Raw genomic sequence first — 15489 nt, forward strand, 5'->3', positions numbered from 1 at the left:
GTTGCCCAGACTGAAGTGCAGTGGTGCTATCTCGGCTTGCTTCGACCCTGGCTCGCTTTGACCCTGGCTCACTTCGACCTTCGCCTCCCAGGTTCCAGCGATTCTCTGCCTCAGCCTCCTGAATAGCTGGGACTACAGGTGCGCGCCACCATGCCCAGCTAATTTTTGTATTTTTTGTAGAGGTGGCATTTCACCATGTTGGGCAGGTTGGTCTCGAACTCATGGCCTCAAATGATCCACCCGCCTCGGCCTCCCAAAGTCCTGGAATTATAGGCATGAGCCATTGCACCTGGCCTAATTTCCTTTTTATATATCAAGTGATTCACATATTAAAGCAGAAAACATTTAGAAATGTGCTCTAAATACAGGCTGGCCTGGTGGCTCATGCCTGTAATCTCAACACTTCGAGACACTGAGGCGGGTAGATCACCTGAAGTCAGGAGTTTGAGACCAGCCTGGCCAACATGGAGAAACCCTGTCTCTACTAAAAATACAAAAATTAGCTAGGCGTGGTGGCACACACCTGTAATCCCACTACTGGGGAGGCTGAGGCAGGAGAACCACTTTAACCTGGGAGGCAGAGGTTGTAGTGAGCCAAGATTGTGCCACTGCACTCCAGCCTGGGCGATGGAGCAAGTACTCTGTCTCACACACAAAGAAAAAGTAAAAAAAGAAATGTGCTCTAAATTCAAGGTTAGAAAAGGCTTTTTCCATTTTTGATTCCCCTGCTTTCAGAATTGTACCAAAAGTTATGAGATAGTTCTTGGCAAGTTGGAATGGAGAAATTATTAAAAATCCAAAAACAAAGAAAAAGAAGCACATGTTTCAGTATGGACATTTAATACTTTCAAGATGCATTGCTTTATCAAATTATTTAGAGAGTTTGACAGAAAAATACGGAAGAGCTTTTTCATTTATAATAATCTAAAATTATTATAGTCAGTATATTTTTTCCATATTAAATATTTTAGATATATGGCTGTTATGAAAAAGGCAGTATTCATGGTATGAAATCCTTTGAACTAAGCCAAAATTCCATTAGTATTAACTATTTATTACAGAAGGAAGCTTATCTAACACGTGGAATGAAAAGTACAGTTCTTTACAGAAAACACCTGTTTGGAAAGGCAGGAATACAAGCTCTGCTGTGGAAATGGTAAGGAGTGAGTTTTTCTTACATTTTAGAATAATTCTAGCTAAGTTGTCTGTATTATTGTCATGTGTAAATTCTTGCAGCACAGTAAAAAATTTACAAGTTTTTTTCCCAACCTCAAGTGTCATTAAGCACTGTTTGATCTTATTTAGGTAAATTAACCTGTACCCAGTGATAATCTGGTCATCAGTAAGCATTTGTTCAGTAATTGTGTAATAGTTTCTTTAAATAGGAAAAACAAAAAAACTACAACTTATACTTTTATTAGATACGCAAAAAATTTTACATGGCTTTGATACCTGCAAAAATATATATATGTGGTAAGGTATTAAAATCTTGTATAGACAAAAAGAAAAAAAAAGAAATCATTGTGTAGCTCAAAGGTAAGTGCATTTAGAGGTGGGAAGTAGAGATGAGCATATAATTGACATGACTAACAGTTTTAGGAACTCTCTTTCTCTCCTGCCCTGCCAGGTAGCCAGGAGGTTTTAAGGGTCTGTCATGAAACAATCCTGGAGTTGGGATAGACAGCAGCAGTCACAGTAGCCTGGGCAGCTGACCACAGTGAATGTGAGGGGCTTTCCTCACTGTGTCAATTCCATCATCTTCATTCCCTTCCTCTTCTCTGCTTGTGGTCAGGGAAGGGGGGCAGTGTAGAATGGAATTCCTGTCAGGGCTATAGAGTATCAAGACTCTGAGTGGGTTTAATTTCTTTTTGTTTTTCTTTTTTTGAGACGAGGTCTCGCTCTGTCGCCCAGGCTGGTCAGGAACTCCCAGGCTCAAGCGATCCTGCCCGCTCAGCCTCCCTAGTAGCTGGGACTACAGGTGTGTGCCACCACGCCCAGCTAATAAAAAAATTTTTTTTTGTAGAGATGGGGTCTCCTTGTGTTGCCCAGGCTGGTTTCCAGCTCCTGGGCTCAAGTGATCCTCCTGCCTCGGCCTTCCAAAGTGCTGGGATTATAGGCATGAGCCACTGTGCCCAGCCAGAGTGGGTTTAATTTCAAGGGTTCATAGACCCGAGTGGATGTTGCCCATATGTTGTTAGCCGCCTGCACCTGTTTCTCTTCCAAATAGCCATGAGGGGTGGGAGAAGGCTTTGAAAAGGATGTAGGTCTTATTGGGATATTATTTCTTTTTCTCTCTGTTAATGAAACCTCTGAACCTAGGGTGAACTGTAAAATCTTTACTATTACAGACCCTTAAGTGTATGATGTACTTTTGGTACTTAAACAATTTTTTTAGTTCTATGGGTAATTATCAGATATCTATCATGTGTATCTTTTATTTACAAGTGAAAATTCAGTTAACAATTTTTGACAGCAGATATAGTATAATAGTATACACATTTAGGCTTACTCTTCTAGAGTGATTTAGAACCTTTGGCCCAGCCCAGCCCTATGCAGCAGACATATCATGTCACACACCCAATTGGTATTAACCCAAGCAACAACATAATTTGAACTGGAATTTCTGGAACTTATTTTCCTATCATCACTGTCGAAGGCTGCCAGTGTACTAAGGAGACTTGGGGTTCAAGTTTTACTTTATTCATCAGCTAGGTATTTCATTCATAAGCACCTTGTATAAATACATCTTACTGCTTTCTAAATCTGAGATTATTTATATTTGGCTTTGTGTGCTTTGTGTTGCCCATACTTTATCCTTCCATACTGCTGATAATCCAGAGTTAGCTCAGTTTTCCAACTATAGAATTGTATTTTGGAACAAAAATGGGAGGGTTCAGCTTTTTCATTAAATGAAAACATTTCTATCATAGCCTTTCAGAAATTCAAAACGAAGTCGACTTTTTTCTGATGAAGATGATAGGCAAATAAATACAAGGTCACCTAAAAGAAACCAGAGGGTTGCAATGGTTCCACAGGTATGTGTGTGCTAAAATTTTGTTTCATTGGAAAGGAAGTAAGCAAATGCTCAGCCTAATAAAGTTTATATTTCTGTTACATTTTGAGTAACAAGTTCTTTTCTTTAAATTCGTACGGCTACTCTGGTCCTGTTTTAGTTACCTAGAAAATGTTATTTTTTTGATCAACTTTAAAACAGGATAGAAAGCCAGTCATTAGTCCTACAAATGCACACTTTTCTTTTGAGCATGGAGATAGTGGAAGAATTTGGCAACATGGCATCAATTTGTAGGTTTGCACAGATATAAGAGGGAAAAAATGTTTTACTTGATCACCAAGAGAAGTACATTGAAGACTTCCTTTATCCAAGAGAGGAAAAAAAAAATATATATATATATATGTTTATTTATATATATATATTTTGAGACGGAGTCTCACTCTGTCGCCCAGGCTGGAGTACAGTGGCGTGATCTCAGCTTACTGCTACTTTTGCCTCCCGGGTTCAAATGATTCTCCTGCCTCAGCCTCCCGAGTACCTGGGATTACAGGATCACACCACCACGCCCAGCTGATTTTTATATTTTAGTAGAGACGGGGTTTCACCATGTTGGCCAGGCTGGTCTTGAACTCCTGACCTCAAGTGATCTACCCGCCTCGGCCTCCCAAAGTGCTGGGATTACAGTCGTGAGCCACTGCACCCTGCTGAGAGGAAAATATTTAGCATGAAATCGTATCTCCTTATTTATTTTTGGCATTTAAAAACTCATAGTGGGCTGGGCATGGTGGCTCATGACTATAATCACAGCACTTTGGAAAGCCAAGGTGAGTGCATCACTTGAGGCCAGGAGTTCGAGATCAGCCTGGCCAACATGGCGAAACCCTGTCTCTACTAAACATACAAAAAAACTAGCTAGCATAGTGGCACACGCCTGTAATCTCAGCTACTTGAGAGGCTGAGGCATGAGAATTGTTTGAACCCAGGAGGCTGAGGTTGCAGTGAGCCGAGATCATGCCACTGCACTCCAGCCTGGGCAAAAGAGCAAGGCTCTATCTCAAAAAAAAAAAAGTAGACATGTAAAAATTAAAGGAATGAAAATTAGATACAGAAATATTAACTTTAAGGGTAATGTAATTTTTGTCTTATTCAATTTAAAACTTCTGATATAATCATTCCCTATTTCTCTTTCATTATTTTCCAAAGCCTTATAAAACAAGATTTTCTAGTATAATGGATGGTAGAGGTGATATTCTCAACCAAGAATTTAGCATTAGGTTTTTTTTTTTTTTTTTTTTTTTGAGACAGAGTTTTGCTCTTGTTGCCCAGGTGGAGTGCAGTGGTGTGATCTCAGCTCACTGCAATCTCCAGCTCCTTGGTTCAAGTGATTCTCCTGCCTTAGCCTCCCGAGTAGCTGGGATTACAGGCATGCGCCACCACGCCTGGCTAATTTTGTATTTTTAGTAGAGATGGGGTTTCTGCATGTTAGGCCGATCTTGAACTCCCGACCTCAGGTGATCTGCCCACCTCGGCCTCCCAAAGTGCTGGGATTACAGGCGTGAGCCACTGCGCCCAGCCAGGTTTTTTTTTTTTTTTTTTTTTTGGACTGCATTGGCACGATCTTGGCTCACTGCAATCTCTGCATCCCATACTGAAGTGATTCTTGTCCCTCAGCCTCCCAAGTAGCTGGGACTATAGGCACGCACCACCAGACCTGGCTAATTTTTGTATTTTCAGTAGAGACAGGGTTTTGCCACGTTGGCCAGGCTGGTCTCAAACTCCTGACCTCAAGCGATCCACTCACCTCAGCCTCCTAAACTGCTGGGATTACAGGCGTGAGCCACCACACCCGACCCAAGGACTTAGCATTAAATAAATTAAAAGCATGACCAGCAATCTACCCTACCAATAAAAACTCTTAAATGCCTTATGATAAATTTAAACAGGAAAATATGTTCATGTTCTGTAGAATGAAAAATGTATCTTGAACTTCAAAAAAAAAAGTTGTCAAGGACAAGTGCACATAAGCATCTAATAATTTGATCTTGTAATCCCAGCACTTTGGGAGGCCAAGGCAGGCAGATCACTTGATGTCAGGAGTTTGAGACGAGTCTGGCCAACATGGCAAAATGCCATCTCTACAGTAAATACAAAAATTAGTTGGGCGTGGTGGCACACACCTGTAATCCCAGCTACTTATTTGAACCTGGGAGGCAGAGGTTGCAGTGAGCCGAGATCACAGCTGTACACTCCAGCAAGGGTGACAGAACAAGAGTCTGTCTCAAAAAATAAAATAAATTTAAAAATAATAATAGTTTGATCTTGTTGAAACTAAAATGCAGTGTGCATTTCTTGGCTAAGTTAGCGGTTGTATACAAGGTTGAATGAACAAGAAATAGTTAAATAACAATTTTGTTAGCTAGACTTTGGAATAGCTATGTTACTAGGATAATCTAGATGATTCACAAACATACAGAAAACTGATCTTTATGACTGTGACACTGTCCTGTCGCAACTCTATCCACTGCCTTCCTTCCTGAGCACATCACTCCTTCTGGACTATTTTACAGAGCCCTTTTTAGCAATACAGAGAATTCTGAGCAATACAGAACAAATATAATGTAGGATAAACATGATATGAGACTTCTTCAAGTATGTGAAAAGTTTTTATATCCTCTGAGTTTTCTCTTTACTAGTTGTAGCATCTCTAGTTCTTTCCATCTTCATTTACCTGACATGGCTTGTTCCCTTACCCTCCTTAGTCATATCTTCTAAATCTCTTGTATTTTGTCTGTATGTTTATTTAAAGAACACCACCCAGAGCTGAAAAATTATGAAAACTAACTTTTACTGATTACTTATGTGTTGAGTCCTGTTCTAAGCACTTCATAGGTATTACTTTGATTTAATCTTCAACAACTCCTATGAGATAGGTTACTGTTACATTATTTCCCATTTTGTAGATGAGAAAACAGACACAGATAAGTATCTTGCCCAAGAACTCAAAGCTAGGAAGTAAAGGCTAGTAACAGTCAGGCAGCCTGTCTCCAGAGTCCTACTTTAAAAAGAAAAAAAAACCAGCTTTGTTGAGATAGACTTTACATATACAAATCATATATTTAAAGCATTTAGTTTGGCTGGGCAGTGGCTCATTTTGAGAGGCCAAGGTGGGAGGATCGCTTGAGCTCAGGAGTTTGAGACCAGCTTGGGCAACAGAGTGAGACCCTGTCTCTACAAAAAAAATTTTTTTAAAAATTAGCCAGGCATGGTGGTGGGCACCTGTGGTACCAGCTCTTTGGGAGGCCAAAGTAGGATCACTTCAGCCCAGGAGATTGAGGCTGTAGTGAGCTATGATCAGACCACTGCAGTCCAGCCTGGGCAATAGAACAGAGACCCTGTCAGTTTTAATAATTTATGTTTCTGGTCTGGTGCAGTGGTGCCCGCCTGTAGCACTTTGGGAGGCTAAGGCAGGTGGATGGCTTAAGCTCAGGAGTTCCAGACTGGCCTGGGCAACATGGTGAAACCCCGTCTCTACCAAAAATACAAAAATTAGCTGGGTGTGGTGCACACGCCTGTAGTCCCAGCTACTCAGGAGGCTGAGACAGGAGAATCACTTGAATCTGGGAGGTGGAAGCTGCAGTGAGCCGAAATTGCGCCACTACACTCCAGCCTGGGTGACAGAGTGAGACCCTGTCTCAATCAGTCAATAGAAGATTCCATATAACAATTTGAATCTATTTTCCCATACCCAACAGGCGGGTCCTTAATATAGTTTTATATTCGATGAGCTGCTAATACCCTATATACCCTATTTAAAAATCTGGGTCAATAATGTAGTAGAAAGAAATAACACTTTTTGTGATAAGAATATTTTATAGTAATTTGGTTATTTATGCTAAACATCTCCTCACTTATAAATTTTTTCTTTTTTCTTCTTTTTACATTTAATTTTTTTTTTCTCCTGAGAATGGTCACTGAGGGAAAACAAAGAAAAACAAAGTTATTTTTCTAAATGCAGTGTGGTATCCTGAATTGGTTTCTGGAACAGAAAAAGGATGTTAGTGAAAAAACTGGTAAAATCCAAATAAAGCCTGTAGTTTAGTTAATAGTATTGCACTAGTTTTGACAAATATACCAAAGTTACTATAAGATATTGATGTTAGGGAAAGCCAGGTGAAGGGCATGTGGGAATATGTACTATCTTTGCAACTTGCCTGTAAATCTACAACTTTTCCAAAATACAAAGTTTATAATAAAAATTTTAAAATTTTGACCCTAACTTACCATTCCAATATGTACTTCCCTCATACAGTGGCAGCCACTATAATTAGATTATCCTTTTGAGACCTTTTAAATATACTTTTAATGTATTCATAGAAAATATTTAATATTGTTAAATATATGTATATTTTTTCTTTTTCTAAATGTATTCTAAAAATTACATTTGTAGTATCATTTTCATGGTATTGTGCCATGTGTCATTCTGTAATTTTTTCACTGTCTTTTTTTGAGATCTGGCCATGTTGATTGATTGAGATAGATAAATCGGATTCAGTGTTTCATTTCTTTTTACTGTTGAATAGTATTCAATTTTATATCATTATTTATTAATTCTCCCATTTGGGAGCATTTAAATTGTTTGTAAATTTTTACTTTGACAAATAATGCTGCAGTGAACATCCTGAGCATGTTTATATAAATTTGCAAGTTTTTTTCTAGGACAGATGCCTAAGATGTGGAATTGCTGGATCATAAATTATGTACATTTAAAGTTTTTAAAGCAGTAACAAATACTCTCCGAATAAATTGAACTGGGACCATGCACAGTGGCTCACACCTGTAATAGCAGCACTTTGGGAGGCCGAGGTGGGCAGATCACCTGAGGTCAGGAGTTCAAGACCAGCCTGGCCAACATGGCAAAACTGCATCTCTACTAAAAATAGAAAAATTAGCCAGGTGTGGTGGCACGTGCCTGTAGTCCCAGCTACTCCGGAGGCTGAGGCATGAGAATAGGTTGAACCTGGGAGGCGAAGGCTGCAGTGAGCCACGATCGTGTCAGTATGCTGCAGCCTAGGTGACAGAGCAAGATGCTGTGTTAAAAAATTTTTTTAAAAAAAGGAAAGAAATTGTACTAGTTTATATATGTTAGAGTTCCTATTTTCCAAATGCCTCCAACTCAGTACAGAACCAAGCATCTAGATTTTTGCTAATCTGATATATAGAAATAGCCTTGGCCGGGTGCGGTGGCTTATGCCTGTAATCCCAGCACTTTGGGAGGCCGAGGTGGGCGGATCACGAGGTCAGGAGATCAAGACCACCCTGGCTAACACGGTGAAACCCCGTCTCTACAAAAAATACAAAAAATTAGCTGGGCGTGGTGGCGGGCGCCTGTAGTCCCAGCTACTCGGGAGGCTGAGACAGGAGAATGGCATGAACCCGGGAGGTGGAGCTTGCAGTGAGCCAAGATCGTGCCACTGCACTCCAGCTTGGGCAACAGAGTGAGACTCCATCTCAAAAAGAAGAAAAAAAAAAAAAAAAAGAAATAGCCTCTCACTTGTTTTAGTTGGCATTTTATATAAGAGCAAAGTTGAGACACTTTTCATATGTTTAAAAATTATTTCTTTTCTGTAAACTGTTTATGCCTTTTTCCTATTTTTCTATTGGATTGTGGGTCATTGTGTTACTAGTTTATAAGAATTTTGTATATATTAAAAATATTGGCCCTTTGGATGTTTATAATGGCTGTAATTTTTTTTAGAGTTTATAGTTTGTCTTTTGATTTGTTTCTGTATTTTTTAACATATGGGATTTTAAAATATTTTAAGGATCAAAAGTAACTTTCTTACCTTTTAATGACTTCTTGAGTTTGTCATGCTCAGAAAGACCTTTTCTACACTAAAATTTATCGTTTTAGAATTCTCTCATATTATTTCATTTTTTTGGTTTGAATCTTCAGTACATCTGGAATTTATTTTGCAGTAAGGGATGAAGTAAAATTGCAACCTAGCTTTTTTTTTCCCACCCCGGAGGACTACTTAGTTATCCTAGTAACATTTATTGGGTAATCCATCTTTTTAAACATTGATTTAAAATGCTGCCTTCATCAAAGCTAAATTCGTATAAGTATTTGGGATTACTTTTAGGCTTTCTATCTCTACATCTAGCATATCTCTATATGTGCTAGTATCAAATTACTTTGGCTGGGCATGGCAGCTCATACCTGTAATCCTAGCTCTTTGGGAGGCTGAGGCAGGAAGATCGCTTGAGCCCAGGAGTTTGGGACCAACCTGGTAACATAGCGAGAGCCCGTCTCCACAAAAAATGCATGAATTAGCCCAGTGTGGTGGCACATGCCTGCAGTCCCAGCTACTTGGGAGGTTCAGGTGGGAGGATGGCTTGAGCCCAGGAGGTCAAGGCTGTAGTGAGCAATGTTTGCACCACTGCACTTCAGCCTAAGTGACAGAGAGAGAGACCCTGTCTCAAAAGAACAAACAAAACCAAAACACACACACACACACACACACACACACACACACACACACACACAATTGGTTTAACATGACTTTATACTGTGTTTTAATGCCTGGTAAGATATTATCACATATTCTTTTTTTAAGATTTTTTTCCTTTTCTTTTTTTTTTTTTTTGACACGGAGTCTCACTCTGTCGCCCAGGCTGGAGTGCAGTGGTGCGATCTCTGCTCACTGCAACCTCCGCCTCCCAGGTTCAAGCTAGTCTTCTGCCTCAGCCTCCCGAGTAGCTGGGACTACAGGCACAGCCACCACGCCCGGCTAATTTTTGTATTTTTAGTAGAGATGGGGTTTCACTATATTGGCCAGGCTGTCTGGAACTCCTGACCTTGTGATCCGCCCGTCTCGGTCTCCCAAAGTGCTGGGATTACAGGCGTGAGCCACTGCGCCCAGCCTAATATTTTTTCCTAAATATTTTTGTGCATTTATTTTTCCATGTAGACTTTAGAATCAACTTGACTAGGAAAAAAAAATCCTGTTGGCATTTTGACTGGGATTGGACTAATATTATAATTTATGGGAAATGATATATATAGGTAACATTGATACTACCTAAGAACTGATTGTAGTTCCACTTAGTTCTTAGTATTCCACAGTAGACTTAAACATTTTTTTCCATATCAGTCTTGCATGTTTCTTGAGTATATTCCTACATATTTAATTTTTTTGTTTATGTCCATTTTTGTGCTGTTATAAACAGGATATAAACTCTTATGGCCTGTCCAGTTATTATTTACATATAGTGATTTTTTTGAATCATGGTTTTTGTATATCAACTTTGTATTTACCCATTTCATTAAATTTTCTTACTGTTTTTAATTGTTACAGTTGATTTTCTTGAGTTTTCACCTACAAGGAAATGGTAGTTTTATCTTTCTAAATTTTATTCTTCTTACCTGATTGGCCAACTCCTTCAAAACAGTGTTATGAAATAGTGGTGGTAGTTGAAATCTTTGTCATACTAGGTTAGTGGTGGTAGTTGAAATATTTGTCATTCTCATCGTCTTTTAATATTACGATACTGGTTTTTGGGTTGGAGTGGGGAGAAATATTTTATTAGGTTTAAAAAGTATCCATCTAAGCTGGGCGCTGTGGCTCACACCTGTAATCCCAGCACTTTGGGAGGCTGAGGCAGGCGGATTACCTGAGGTCAGGAGTTTGAGACCAGCCTGGCCAACATGGTGAAACCCCATCTCTACTAAAAATACAAAAATTAGCTGGGTGTGGTGGCGTGCGCCTGTAGTCCCAGCTACTTGGGAGGTTGAGGCAAGAGAATAGCTTGAACCCGGGAGGCAGAGGTTGCAGTGAGCCGAGATTGTGCCACTGCATTCCAGCCTGGGCAACAGAGCAAGACTGTCAAAAAAAAAAAAAAAAAAAAAAGGCAATAATCAAAAATAATCAGAGTGTTTAAAACAGCAACAAAATTCCATGCTGAATATCAGTGAATCTTTTTGAGTACTTAAACATAATTTACCTTTTGCAAATTTATTCAGGGTTATAAATGTTCATTTTTACTTAATGGAGCCATAAATTAATCTCTTTTTTTTTATTGTATAGAAATTTACAGCAACAATGTCAACACCAGATAAGAAAGCTTCACAGAAGATTGGTTTTCGATTACGTAATCTGCTCAAGCTTCCTAAAGCACATAAATGGTGTATATACGAATGGTTCTATTCAAATATAGATAAGTATGTATCATGGCTTATATTATGAATATTACTTGAATCAGAAATTTAAGGTTTTCAAGTGTTTTAAGCTACAACATTTTCTATAGGTCTACTTTGATCTTATTTTTCCCTAAATTCATTTTTCTATTCCACATTCCAGTTGGATCTATTCTATTTGTCATAGTTTTCTTCCCTGTTATCCTTTTTGGGGAAGAAAACTGTATATTTTTGTGAAGAATTGATTACAGTATAATTTCTGTGTTAGAATTCTTAAAGACTATGGAGTAGAGATACCTCAAAACACCATTATTTGCAGTGAATGAGATTCATTTTATAATTGAGATGTTAAGTGCTGGTATAATCATAGAGAAACCATTACTAATGGTAAAAATGGCTTAAGATTTTTAGAAGGGTAGTCTTTCTAGTTTGGATGTGGTACTTAAGCACGCTAGGTATACACATATGCTTAAGTATGACGTAGTATGAGATTTGGCTGAAATACAATTATTCAACAATGGAATTTACTGAGGAAAAGTTCTTATTTATAATCCTTCCTCATATGCCAGTCATTGCTGCTTGCTCTGCTGGATATTTATATTTACTTCCCTTCTCTGTTTTCTATACCAATTGCCTACTCTGGAGCTTGTGAATCTCATGAATGTTCATATTTGAGCCCAAGGCATTTATGTATCATTGCCAACACTGGTTCCTGGTTTCCCAGACTCATGAATAGAATTGTTTTATTTTTGTCCATAGGCTTAAGAGAGTTTTCAGGGTGTCTCAGTGTGATCCGAGTTCTTCTGGGATCCCCCAAGCTGATCTAACCCTCTGGAGTCCTCCAGTGTCCCAAGACTGGTTTAATTCCAAAGAGGACTCCTTGGTGATGGTATTCCTTTGGGACAAAGATACTTTGTAGCTAACTTGGTTTATCTTCACCTGATACAAGGCCAGGGCCACGATAGCCTCCCAAAGGATATACCTGTATAAGAGATTGAACAAAAATCAGTGTCTCTTGGAATCACAACACAAATAATATTTCCTGAGCAACTTTTACACGACATTAGATGTTTCACAAATGCCAAGGATTTAGTTTTAGCACTTTGAATTTGTGCCAGTTTATATATATATATGGGGTAGAAGTGAAAGTTTAGCATTTTGTGATTTTATGTGTTTTAAGAAAGTAACACATTGTATGTAACCATTAAAATACTATATCTGTTTTACAGACCACTTTTTGAAGGTGATAATGACTTCTGTGTATGTCTAAAGGAATCTTTTCCTAATTTGAAAACAAGAAAGTTAACAAGAGTAGAATGGGGAAAAATTCGGCGGCTTATGGGAAAACCACGGAGGTAAAAATAATGTTTTTGTTTTTGTTTAAAATAAAATCAAGCCAGGAGCAGTGCATGTACTTATAATCCCAGTTACTTGGAAGGCTAAGATGGGGTATTTGCTTAAGACCAGGGGTTCAGGGCTGTAGTATGCTGTGATTACACCTGTGAATAGTCACTGCACTCTAGCCTGGGCAACACAGTGAGACCGTTCCTCTAAAAAAGAATTAAAAAATAAAATCAATAAATAATAGTTGTTAGTATCATTAGTACATTGATTTTTTTAATCTTTAAAATGACTAGTACCAAAACATAACTTTTCAGAATAATTGATTATATGTTAAATATATCCTGTTAACCAACTTTAATGTAGGTGCTGTTTATACGTATGCATCTTATAATTAAATGCACAATTTCATTTTTGTTAGGATCACAGGTTTTCAACATAATTTTTTAGTTTTACATTATCTATGTCCCTCTGTGTTCCAAAAAATATTTAAGAATGTCCTAAAAAGTATTTAAGGATGCTGTAAAGTTTTGTGTACATTTTTGTTATCTTTTGTGAAATCCTTTATAATCTCAGGAGCCTTCCCAGAAGTGCCTATTTTATTTTATATAAAAGTAGAAAACAAATTAATCTATCTAATATGTTACTTCCTGAGAATTGCTCTTCATGTGAAATGATTTTTTCTTTTCCAGTGTTATCCTGGTAACACATTGGAAAACCTTATATTACTTTTGAGTGAAAATTGGAAATATGTTAGAAGAATAATTAGATCATTAGTTCTCACATTATGTCTATCTGCCTGGTAAAAAGTATGTGCAAGACTTTTTCATTTTAAATGGTGGGAAAGTTCAAGGAAGGTCTGTAAATATAAAGTGATTTGGACAAATAGAAATGGAATTTAGATTTAATGATTTCTTTAGATGGTGATGAAATACAGAGAGAACTTTTAATTAAACTGCCAATTTTTTTGTATTAAAAGATGACCTTGATGATGATGTTTTTAATATTTCTTATAATAACAATTAAAATTTGATATGTTATTTAGTGTGTTTCATACTCATAATTTATGGCCTTTGGTAATTACAGTAGCCATTTGGTGACTTTTTGCTATCATTTTGCGTGTTTGAGCAAATTGAGTTACACTGTTTCTAATTATTGTCCATCAGAGTGGGATATTGGTCACTATTTACTGTTTTGTCATAGTTCTGTAGTTTGAGTGTCATAATATTTCTTGTTAATTGATCTTCTATTCTCTTACCATAACATTATTTAATCTTATAGTCCTTTAATTCATCAAGGTTAATTAATAGTTGAAGTCTTTTTCAATAAAATGTGTAGTTTTTCTTTCTTTGAGGAAGTCCAGGTATAATACAAATTATTGATACAATAAACCTTAAAATATCTTAATTTTAAAAATCAATTGGTGAAACTCCATCCACTTGGAAGATAAAAAGGAAGAAACAAAGAAAGATAAACTACCAGGAAAGAACCTAAGAGGAAATATGCAAGATACATATGAAGAAATGTTAAGACATACAGGATCTTGGAAAAGAAGACTCAACATCCTAAATTAGTCTATAAGTTAAAATCAGTCCCAATAAAAATATTAACAGGCCTTTTTTGTTGTTTTGTTGAGACAGAGTCTTGCTCTGTCACCCAGGCTGGAGTGCAGTGGCATGATCTCGGCTTACTGCAGCCTCTGCCTCCTGGGTTCAAGTGATTCTCCTGCCTCAGCCTCCTGAGTAGCTGGGATTATAGGTGCTCGCCACCATGCCCAGCTAATTTTTGTATTTTTAGTAGAGACAAGGTTTTGCCATGTTGGCCAGGCTGGTTTTGAACTCCTGACCTCAGGTGATCCACCCGCCTCAGCCTCCCAAAGTGCTAGGATTACAGGTGTGAGCCACTACACCTGGCCTCTTTTTTTAATTAGATGAGTTAATTCTAAAATTCACATATAAGAGGGGAGAAATCAAGCAGGAAAATTCTGAAAAAGCAAAGTAATGAAGAGAGATTCCACTTTAAAGAGCACTTTAAAATAGATTATAAAGTGATCATAATTAAAGCAGAGTGGTAGTGGTGCATAAATAGAAAAATGAATGAAAAAGAAAAGAAAATCTAGATACAGTCACAGATGTCTCTGGGAGTTTAGTATAATAGTTGCAATGGTTGACTCTCAAGTACATGGTGAAGAAGAGGGTGGATTGTTTGTTTAATGGAAACTGAGACTACTGTTTAGTAGTCTATAGAAAAAAACAAGTTGTTCTCATGCCTTACAACTAGGAAATATTTGAAAAGGATTGAAGATTTAAATATTTTTTTAAATGAAAGAATAAAACCACAAGAGGAAAACATAGGAGAGTTTTACTTAATCTTGAATTGGAAAAGGCCTTTCTCTCTTTTTTTTTTTTTTGAGATGGGAGTCTTGCTCTGTCACCCAGGCTGACATGTGGTTGCACAATCTCAGCTCACTGCAACCTCTGCCTCCTAAGCTCCTACCTCAGCCTCCTGAGTAGAGTAGCTGGGACTACAGGTGCCCGCCACCATGCCTGGCTAACTTTTGTATTTTTAGTAGAGACGGGGTTTCACCATGTTGGTCAGACTGGTCTCAAACATCTGACCTCAGGCAATCCGCCTGCCCCGGCCTCCCAGAGTGCTGGGATTATGGGTATGAGCTACCATGCCTGGCCTGGAAAAGCAGGCTTCAAACCTAGGAGCCATAAAAGAAAACATTAATAAATTTGACTATACAAAAATAAGAACATTTTACATGGCCAAAAACAAAAGCCTGTAAACAGAGTTGAAAGATAGTACAGAAATATCCATCACATCTTATTACAGAGAGCTAATTCCCTACTATATAAAGAACTCCTATCAATAAGAAAATGTCAGGTAACGCATAATAAAAATGATTATAAGTAGATGATTCAGGCTGGGTGTGGTG

The 15489-nt window shown here is 37.9% G+C and overlaps 1 protein-coding gene across 4 annotated transcripts in view; it reads left to right on the forward strand.

Moving 5' to 3' along the window:
* The window catches only part of LIN9 (lin-9 DREAM MuvB core complex component), a 79330-nt gene that overhangs the window by 11116 nt on the left and 52725 nt on the right, over positions 1-15489 (forward strand). For 3 of the 4 annotated variants that reach the window (XM_054674661.2, XM_024352196.3, XM_024352198.3), the window contains exons 3-6: positions 1062-1156; positions 2931-3035; positions 11098-11231; positions 12437-12562. In XM_054674661.2, coding sequence (XP_054530636.2) covers positions 1062-1156; positions 2931-3035; positions 11098-11231; positions 12437-12562 — 460 coding nt within the window. The remainder of the gene's footprint in view (positions 1-1061; positions 1157-2930; positions 3036-11097; positions 11232-12436; positions 12563-15489) is intronic. The other variant, XM_024352199.3, reaches the window with a different exon arrangement.

Source organism: Pan troglodytes, chromosome 1 (assembly GCF_028858775.2).
Source record: "Pan troglodytes isolate AG18354 chromosome 1, NHGRI_mPanTro3-v2.0_pri, whole genome shotgun sequence".
Classification (NCBI taxonomy): domain Eukaryota; kingdom Metazoa; phylum Chordata; class Mammalia; order Primates; family Hominidae; genus Pan; species Pan troglodytes.